Source organism: Balaenoptera physalus (assembly GCF_965194825.1).
Source record: "Balaenoptera physalus genome assembly, chromosome: 16".
Classification (NCBI taxonomy): Eukaryota; Metazoa; Chordata; class Mammalia; order Artiodactyla; family Balaenopteridae; genus Balaenoptera; species Balaenoptera physalus.
The window spans coordinates 46,396,767-46,407,085 of NC_138898.1; the positions used below are offsets into that span (position 1 = coordinate 46,396,767).

General features: G+C 57.2%; 1 protein-coding gene across 1 annotated transcript; it reads right to left on the reverse strand.

Moving 5' to 3' along the window:
• Positions 1-8,588: 8,588 nt before the first annotated feature.
• SSTR4 (somatostatin receptor 4) lies at positions 8,589-9,805 on the reverse strand. Its single transcript, XM_082432110.1, is given in 7 exon segments — positions 8,589-8,668; positions 8,671-8,722; positions 8,724-9,303; positions 9,305-9,446; positions 9,449-9,629; positions 9,633-9,707; positions 9,709-9,805. Coding segments are annotated over 7 exon segments (1,116 nt in total). The 5' UTR covers positions 9,766-9,805; the 3' UTR covers positions 8,589-8,639.
• Positions 9,806-10,319: the final 514 nt, after the last annotated feature.

The following is a 10,319-nucleotide window of genomic DNA, read 5'->3' on the forward strand; positions in this document are numbered from 1 at the left end:
CAGATCTGAATCCCAGCCTGACATGGGTGGTCACACGGCCACGGGCACCACACAACCCCTAAGACTGGGAGTTCCCTGGTGGCCTAGTGGTTAGGATTCGGTGCTTTCACTGCCGTGGCCCGGGTTCAATTCCTGGTTGGGGAACTGAAATCCCACAAGCTGCACAGTGCAGCCAAAAAAAAAAAAGAAAAAAACCCTAAGGCTGTAAACAGGGTGCCGGCCCAGCCCCCTCTGGGGTTTCCATGAGGATTAGGTGAAGGGAACTGGCCCAGGTCTGGCACACAGCAGGTGCTCCATAAACGGGGCATGCGCGACAACGAACTGGTGGGTGTGTAAGTGGATAAAGAAAAAGAATGTGTTGGGATCTGGAGTGTCTTGAGGGCAAGTTCAAGGTTTCCAGAAAGTGGAAAGGGTTCTTTCCAGGCACGGTGCGGTCATTTGGAAGGGCTGTTGTCCCACCTGGACAAGTGTCCTGGTGGGGTCTCGGGCATCAGGCAGAGCCGCAGGAGGGGATGTTCACACAGCGGAGATGCAGTCCCTCCTCAGCTGTAAAATCCATTTCAAAGACCCATTCTCCCTGCTTACAGGCCCATCAAAGTCTGGGGGAGCAGAGCCCCCTCCACTGTGCTCCCAGGGAGGCCACAGAGGAGGGGTGACCACAGCCCAAAGCACCCCCCAACTCCAGCTGCCACGTGGGGCCCCAAGTCTAGTCACACCAAAGAGGAACCTGCCAAAGAGGAAAGAAACTTCAGTTCCAAACAAGGGACTGGCCCTGTGTCCACAACTGTCCCAGTGGGACTCTGGGCCAGTGCCTGGCCTCTCCAGCCATCTGTCCGCCACAGAGGGCACCGCAGTGGGCCGTGGGCCTGGGCACCCAGCCCCCCGGGGAGTTACAGGCCCCTGGACTGTAAAACCCGCCTTTTTTAGCAAACAGTTCTATGAGTCCTGAAGAACACACATTCGTGGAACTACTGCCATCATCAGTATATAGAATATGTTCATGACACCAGAAAGTTCCCTCCTGTCCTTCCCCCTCTGCTGACGCTGGAGTTGTCTACACAGCAGGCCAGATAAAGCCTTTTTCCATTCTGAGGCTTGCTATGCCCCTAAGATCTCCCCAACCAAGAATCCTGTGTTTTCATGTTTGAATCACAAAGACAAGATTTTCCAAGGAATGACCAGACAGACAGCCTCTCTTCCGTTTCAGCAAACAGGTTTTTAACAAAACCCAGCTCACATGTCTCCCAAAGCCCTGCTCATTCACCCCGCGTTCCAGCCCGGGTTGACCGAAATCCTGGCAGCCCACCAGAGTGTGTAAAGACACACAAAGCAAGACGGAAAGCCTGCATAACACGCTTTGCAGGGAGGAGGGGCACCTTGAGGCACGCAGGAGGAAGTAAGGAAATACTGCTGCCCATGGAATCCCAAGTGGCCCCCCTGCACGGCCACAGCCCTTCCTGAGGCTCCTGGGCGTGACCTTCTCATGCGGACTGGGCAGGGGGCAGAAGACCCCCAAGCTCACAGTGGTGGTGTGTCGAATGGGGGTTAATCATTATGTCATCTCTTCGAGGAAAACCGAGGTTACGAAGAAGAGAGAAAAACATGTTTCCATGGTTGTCGTGACTCGGTGGGGGGCACCCGAGCACATCTGAAAACATCCCTGACCTTCTCGGCATTTCTTTGTAAAATAACACAGGCTACGCCCGACTCTGTCTGTCTGTCTTGTTCAGAATGTGTGCCTGGGTTCAGCGCTATCTCTTTTTGTTTTGAGAGAGCCCTTCTTCCTTTTTTTGGTCAGCAGGCTCAGATGTAGGCAAACAACAGATTTCCTCTCACAAGAGAAATGAAATATTGTTTTAACATCAGATTCTAACAGAATCAAAATCCTCTTCAGCCTGTTTTGAAAGTGTGATTGCGAAAGACAGAAGGACCCTGGGGATGGTTAGTTCAGTCACGACTGCTGGAAATGGTGGAAACAAAATGGGGCAGCAGAAGCAGCAGGGTTTCAGGGATCCAGTGAAAAAATAAACCAAGATTCCAAACTGGGGTCCGTGGTGATGACGCCCCCGCCCCAGGCCAGACATATCCCCCGACTGCACCTGAAATAACCTTCTCCTGAACAAGACATCCACGAGCTGTACCATCCTGGGAAGCCCCTCTCCTGCACACTCGACTTAGGGCAGGGTTTCCCTGTCCTCCTGGAATCTTCTCCTGTCCTCACCTGGAGGCCGGCCCCAGCTGCTCACTCTGGGCTGTTGGACTCAAGCAAACCTTCCCTCGGCCACCCAATGAGGAAGAGGAAGAGGAAGAGGGGGCTTGCCTCAGTCTCCTATACCCTCCCCCCTTCCTTCTGCCTCCCCCCTTAATTCCATTCGATTTCCTTGAACACATGGACCCCTACCTCCCACAGCCATGCCGGAGATCCGCACCCCCTACCCTGCACCCTCGTATTGGACAGACGGTTCGTTGTTCAATTCGTCTTGAAATGGTGATCTAAACCAGAAACACCAGTTTTGGCCCTTCTCTGCCAGCACTGACTCCCCCCTTTCTTCAAACATCTTCGCCCTGTCCTAAGAGGTAGGACTTGGGGAATCCCATGGGGACAGGAGGAGAAAGGGAAGCCCGAAGGCACAGGGCAAGGCCCCCTCTCTGTGGTTTGTCTGCATTTGCAGAGCGAGGGAATCGGTTTCAATCAACGGGGCTGAGACGATGCAGCACCAGCCCAGCAGACAGCCGTCCAGGCCGCGATGGGCAGACGGGGCTGGGTCCTGAGGAAGAGCTGGCTCTGCGGGGCTGCGGGGGAGCTCTGAGCCCCGGAGGGGAGGGGCACCCATGCTGAGGAGGCAGCAACCTGCCCGGCACTTGCTCAAGCCCCGGGTTGTGGTTTGCGGGGGGCGGGGGGGTGGTTTCTGGAGCCCAGGCTGCTGCTTCAAATCCAGGCCATCAGGAGGGCAGAGCGCCCTGCTTGGGGATGTGGGGAGATGGTGTGCTTGGGTGGCCTGCCTGCATCTGGGGAGCACCGTCCCCACTTCTCTTCCCTTCGGGTCCTCCCCATGCTGCCCCCTCAGCGCATGGATCACGGCCACCGAGAGGGAGGGACACGGTCCTGGAGCCAGTCCCCATCTTGACTGAGGTGGCAGTTAAACGATGGTAACCTTATACATGTCAAAATGCACAGAACTGTGCACCGAAAAAGAGTGACTTTTCCCATGTATATATTATGCTCCCATAAAAACAGATTAGAAAGAAATCACAGCCTCCTCGGAATGGCTAAAGAAAGCTGGATGCAAAAATATACAAAAACCAACCAAACACAACGCCCCTCCCCCAAATACACCCCCAGCACCTTGCACGCACCTCCCTGTCATCCTGTGCCGTCGGGTCGCTATCTGAGCGGTGAGCCTCCTGGGCCTGCCCCGCACACCTGGGCTGGATGCTCTTGCTCTGTCCTTTCTCCAGGGGCCACGCAGCATCCCTGCGGCCGCACTGGGCTGGTGAGCGGTGACCTGCCCCCGGCCTGTGTGTCCCCAAATCTGTTTTCTCACCCGGCGCACTGTCCACACCTCTCCAGGTGCCGGGTGGGGCTCACGGTGTCCTCATAACAGGAAGCCTTGGGTCTTACTCTGATGGTCAGTGCTCCTTTTCTAGGCAACGCGGTTGATGATTTTGGACTTTCTCAATATTGGTTCCCTCATTTTCAAAAGAGCCCCTCCCTGTTAGACACTAGGCCAATCCCATCACAGGACCAGGGACGCTGCCTTCTTGTTGATAAAATGATATAAAAATATTAAAACGATGAGAACACGATCCTGCCAACCTCCCCCTGAAAAGTGGAGGGCACATGCGCCCCAGCTTCACAGGGACTCGGGGTGGTCCATGGGGCTCTTGACCAGGTGGACCTGCACCTCTCATTGTCACCACCGTCCCACGGCCGGGTCCTAAGTCCTCAGTGGGGCCTATGAGGTCCTCGTCTGCTAATGCCTCCCACTGACTGGGCATCTCTGGCCTCTGTCCCAGTTACCCGGGGCACTGTCAGTGCCTCCCTTCCTGGCTGCTGGCACACACCGTCCCCTCTGCTTCGGCCCTTCTGCCCACCCTTATCCTTGTTTCTCCCACACAACTCATGGAGGACGTCGCCCCCCTCAGCCTTCCCGGGGAGCCTGCCCTGCACAAGGTCGGGTCTTTGAGTGCATCGCCTCACAGAGACCAGATCACTTCCCCGATCGTTCTTATTTTGGCTTAGAAGCGCACTCTCATTCCCCTGCTGATCTGATTAATGCCCGTGGTTGCCACTAACCAACCTCCAGGTTCCTCGAGGGCAGAGTGCTGATCACGGAGGCCCCAGCCCCGCCCTGCTCTGACAGAAACGGCAGGGGGTGTGCAGTCTGTATGCCTCTGCCCCCTTCCCCTGCCCCCTGTACTCGCCTCCCCAGAGCAGGGCCTCGGGGTGTGGTGCCGACTGGCCAGGTGCAACAGGACAGGCCTCCGGATTCTGACATTTGTGCTGAAGGAATCTGAGGTTATTCCATTATCTCCTTAAGGAGAGGGAGGATGCGGAATGGGAATGCTTCTCGGCAAACCGCCTGATGGAGAACAGCTTCGATGAGCAGATTTGCAGGAATCTTCCCAGCCACTGCTCAGGCTGCCAAGTTCGATTTCTAAGGTAGCACAGCCAACGCAGACCTCTCTTGGTTGTTTTTCCCTTTGATATCAGCGTTGGCACCTAAGGCGTGCTAGGTAGGATGTTTTTATGGTGAAAGTGAAGCGAAGAATTTAAAGATAAATGTGCAAATTGCATTCAAGTTTGCTCAAAACATAGTGCTGACAAACTGGGCAAGAACTCCGATGAGTGACCACCTGTCACGTGCAAATACCATCTTCCTGATTGTCTGGAAAAATTAAACACCTGGCTGGTCACTGAACAGTAAATTAAAGGCAATTTTAAAAGGTAAAGCCAGCTCACTGGTGGAGGGTACCTGAAGGCTGTTTCTACTTGGATAAAGATGTTTTCATTCCTGCCTGATGATCGAGGAAGGATACAGTGGAAACTGGTATTCTTGCATTGGTCAGAAACGCAGAAGTCTTATTTCCTTTTTGGTTAGTGTGTTGATCTATTTGTTTATATAGTCACAAACAAAAAAACAACAACTGTATGCTTGAAATAGAGTGGATTTCAACTCAAAAAAAAAAATGTTTTCATTCCTGATGCAGCCAAAAGCTGTGATCCTCTAGTCTTGGTAAGTGGAGAAGCACTGAGGTCAAAGGGTGTCTGCACAGCTGATGCCCCAGGCCAGTAAAATGTGCAAGTGTCTTCAGACCTCGAGGGAGGGTTTTATGCAGCCATTACAAAGGCCCCCGTTGCTACAGCTGGCAGTACCTCGCCTCTAGCACATCCCCAACAAATGATCAGCATGTTTTGCGGCTACTAAGTTGTTAAGCCCCGGGAGTCGAGAAGGTCCTGCAGCTGAAAAAGAGGACGGCCGGCAAGACTCTCCCCGCTCCACCGCATGATTTATGACTCCAAGGTCAAAGGCAGTGCCAATGCTCATTTTTAACAGGTTATGGAGAGAGCAGTATGCACAGAAGAATGCTGTCGTCCCCTCCCACCACCACAGCACCTTGCTCCAGCGTTCCTGATAAAATAAAGCCACAACTGGGAAGAACTCGAAACTCACAGTCTCCCTTTGTGCATATTTCAGGTGGGAAACTGAGGCTCAATGAGGTTATACCACTGCCCACGGGGCTGGCTGGTGCGGAGTTCCCCTGCCTCCCAGGGACTTCTCTTTCCATCACTTGAGGCTGCCTTGCCTTCAACCATCACCAACTAAGTTGAAAAGGTTGCATTGTTTTTTTTTTTTTTTAAGTATTTGTTTATTTATTTATTTATTTATGGCTGTGTTGGGTCTTCGTTTCTGTGCGAGGGCTTTCTCTAGTTGCGGCAAGCGGGGGCCACTCTTCGTCACGGTGCGCGGGCCTCTCACTATCGCGGCCTCTCTTGCTGCGGAGCACAGGCTCCAGACGCGCAGGCTCAGCAATTGTGGCTCACGGGCCCAGTTGCTCCGCGGCATGTGGGATCTCCCCAGACCAGGGCTCGAACCCGTGTCCCCTGCACTGGCAGGCAGATTCTCAACCACTGCGCCACCAGGGAAGCCCCCAGAAAAGGTTGCATTTTTAAATACTCAGCAGAGCATGAGTGTTGCCAAGACTCTGGGTCGGTGCCCCATCTTGCCCGCCGGAGAGTGTGCTCAGTGTGAGTCACTGTGGGAGATCCAGGAGGGGACCCCAGGCCCTACCCAGGCTGTGACAGAGGCCCGGCAGCGCATTCAGACCACTGCCTGTGCTGTGAACCCCTCACCTCGCTGCCATCAGCCTGCGTGGTTCACACAGGTCAGTTCAACCGCATCTATCAAGTGGCTGCCCTGCCAGGCACTGCCAGGCACTGGGGAACAAAGAAACAGTTCACTTTCAAAGGCTCTCAAGAGGTTACGGTTGCACGAGGCCCAGCACCAACTGACTCCAGATGCCCAAGGTAACTCTAGTGTGTCCTGCCAGGGCGGGGGTGGTCTGGCTGTGTCTGCGTGCATGTGTTTGTGTGTGCATGTGTACGTGTGCATGTGGGTTCAAGGGGCTCCGTGTCTTAGTTAGGAGCTGCCAATCCACAGCCATGTCTCCAGTCTGTGGTGCAGACTTGGCTACACATTTTCTCTCTGAGACAGATGGGGACCACCCAGTGCAGACCCGGAACATGTGCATATCCACCTCGTCCCCAGCCTACACAACACACTCATCACCACTGATCACTGCTTCCAGGTCACTGGGCTGGCTAGTCCCATGCAGGAGTAAGTGCCCAATGGTAAGGCTGTTTCTTTTATCATTCATTAAGGGAGAAGCTGGCATCTACAGCCACGTGGACGAAACCATCAGGTTAGGCCTCTAAGAGTCACCATGTGCTGGATGGGGAAGGGCCTCCTGATTTTAAAGGCAGAACTCTAAGGACCTGGGTTCAGTCCCTTGCCCGGTCACATGACACTGGAACCAGGACCCGAACTTGGCTCTCCTGCCCATTCCTGGAACATCAGGGGTCTGCTTACATCCCTGAAACCTGGCTTTGGCCCGATCTCTTCAGGGAAGGGCCTTGTTCCCTTTGCCCCGGCTCTCAGGGAGGAGCCCTGGCCCATGGTGGAAGCGGGGCATCCCCTCTGGCCTTGCCCTACCCTTTGGGCCCTGCCTCAGCCTTCTTTAGCTCCCCAGCAGCCCCCTGTGCCCACCTTGGAGCCTGCAGGCTGCCGGAGGAGACATGAGTCTGGCAGGTCCTGGACCAAGTCAGGCCCAGGATGTTTTCTCTTGAAGCCGCCCTTCCAGGAAGCCGTGAGCTCTGCAAGCCTGACCCTCGGGTGAGCGGAGGGGCCTCTCCTCAGAGGCCCTGCTCCCCGCCCGCCCCAGTATCTTCCTCTCACCGTCAGGACCCACCAGCCAAAGCCAGGAGTGTCCTTGGCTGAGCTGAGCCGGGGCCCCCGTGGCGCTCCCTGCACACAGAACAGCCCGCTTGCCGTTCAGCCTCCCACAGAAGCCCTGCCTGCGTCTCCCAGCCCCCACCTCTGCTTTTGGCAGAAAGCAGGATCAAAGCTCCTCTTAAGCCAGTTTTGTCCTTTGGGGAAAGATAATTTATCCTTGGGTGAACATCAAGCAAAAAATTATGGCCTTTTACTGTGTTCAGCCTACATTTGTTTATTATCAACATCTGGCTGATGTTTTCCTGAATATAGACTATTTTTTAATAGCGGGTGATACAGCTGCTTCCTCCATTCAAAATCCGGGCTGATTTCCATCTGCCTTCTCTGGTCTTCTTTCACCTTCCCTTGCTCCCCTCCCACCCAGAGGGAGGGGGCAAGAAATCCCATCATTGGAGCTAGATGAGATTTATCCTCTCCGCTTCTTTATTATGGACCTGGTTTCATGCCTCATAATAAACCCCACTCCAGGTCTCTCGAAACCTTTTCTACTCACAAAAAGCCTGCTACCGGCCCAGGACAACCAGGGTGACACTTGTGATTGCAAGCAGGTATTGGGCCGGGGGGTGGTCGGGGGGTGACAGAGTCTGGGCCCCAGGCTGTCACACACAAATATCTCTCTGCACAAGGGCCCTGGAACAGCAGCAAAGGGAGAGCATTTGGAGGCATCTCCCTTCCTCCTCCTCTTTCCGAACACGCTGTGTCCCCACCACAGGCAGAGAGAGAGTCTGCGCAGAGCAGGGGTGCCGGCTCCCTCCACCCTCCAGACGGTCCCCTCCCAGGCAGAGCTGCTGTGACAAGTCACGTGCAGGTGGCCACTCCTCCCTGGCATCCTCCCTTCTCCCCTCTCAAAAAACAGCCAGAGTTTCAGGAATGATTCACATCCTAGATCAGTTCTCAGAGGGTCCTACCCCCATGGAAGCATCCTTCTGAAAGTCAGCATGCTGGGGAGAGGGGAAGCCTGAGGGGCCCTGATGCTCTTGGGGTTGCACGAAGACTGCGGGAAGCAGGTGCCTGTGGAGGAAGGTGGTGGTTCTCAGGGGAGCATCCAGCATGGGCGATCTGCTGGGCTGTAGGGTGGTGCAGATCCCTTGGAGGTGGCCACGCTGGGTGGGTGGGGAGGGCATCTCAGAAGGTGGTGGTCCTGGTGAGGGGGACCTGCTGCGGCTGGGTTCTGGTTGCCTGGGCTCCTGCTGGCAGGGGAGTGGGGGGGCATGCGGCTCCTGCACCCCCTCTGCTCTTGAGGGCGGTGGCACAGTAGTCCAGTGGCTCTTGGTCTGCACCGCCAGAGGCATCCAGGAGACAGCAGCGCAGGCAGAGAATCCGCTGGAAGGACCGGCGGAAGTTTTCAGAGAGGAAGCCGTAGAGGATGGGGTTGGCGCAGCTGTTGGCATGGCTGAGGATGAGGGACACGTGGTTGACGGTGGCATCCAGGCCCGTCACAGAGAAGTTCAGCAGCTGCACCGTGTAGAAAGGTAGCCAGCAGAGCACGAAGACGGCCACCACCATCAGCACCAGCCACGTGATCTTCTTCTCGGAGCGCTTCCGCTGCTGCCAGCCGGCCGGCAGCGCCAGCGCCCGCATCTTGCCCACGATGAGCACGTAGCACAGGCCGACGGCCAGGACGGGCAGCAGGAAGCCCAGCAGGAAAGTGCAGACCACGAAGACCACCGACCACGCTGGGCGCGGCCAGTGCAGGTTGCAGGCCACGGCCCTGCCGCCGCGAGCCGGCCTGGTGTCGGCGAAGACGGCAAGGGGCAGGGTGACCAGCGAGGACGACAGCCACACACCCGCTGACCAGTCTGGCCCCGCCGGGCCGGCGGCAGGTGGCAGCGCGCAGCGGGTGCACCACAGCCAGGTAGCGGTCCACGCTGAGCACGGCCAGGCAGAAGACGCTGGGGAATGAGTGGAGGCCGTCCACGCTGAGCACCGCGCCGGGCCGAAGGGCCAGTGGCGCAGGGCGGCCGACAAGGCCACGAAGGGCGCGCTCAGCATGAAGAGCTCGTCGGCCGCAGCCAGGTTCAGTAGGTAGATGTTGGTGGCCGTCTTCATCTTGGCGTAGCGAAGGATCACGAAGATGACCAGGGCGTTGCCCACCACGCACACCAGCGCGGAGACTCACTGGATGGCTACCGAGCCCGCCGCCGCCGCCTCCTCCGTCGCCGCCGGGGTGTCGCTGGCGTTGGTCGCCGAGGGGCCAGGCCGTCTCGAGTCTTTCCTCGCCCCCGGGAGGTGGCGTCGGGGGAGCGCTCATCCCGGGAAGGCGGCGGCGGCGGCGCGGCGGAGCGGGCGCGGACGGCTCTGAGCCCCGGAGACCGGCGGGGTTGCGGGGCTGACGCGCGCCTTTCCCTGCTCCGCCCAAAGCGGGGCGCTCCCGCCCACCCGCGCCCAGCCCCGCCCAGCCCCGCCCCACGCAGACCCCGTCTTCTCCGGCCCTTTGCCACCTTCTCCCCTGCTCTGCTCTCCGGGACCCGCAGCCGCGGGGTCAGGGGGTTCTGGAGTCCTCCGTTTGGGTCCTGAGGCCCCCGGGATGGCGGGGACTCACCTGTGCGCACAGAGCCAATTGCCGGCGCTGACATCCTCCCATCTCCAACCCCGCCCCTGCCCCTGTCATCCTCTGAAGACCCGCAGGGTCTGTCCCGCCTGAAACTCTCTTTACGGGCAGAGCCCGAGGCTCCTGCTGGCGTCGCGGGGAGTTCCACCTGTGCCCGGGCCCCCATCGCTCCCTCTCCGCACCCGGCGCAGCCGCGGATCCCGCGACCTTTTCCATTGGATTTTGTTGGGGCTGGGGGTTGAGGTGGGAAATGG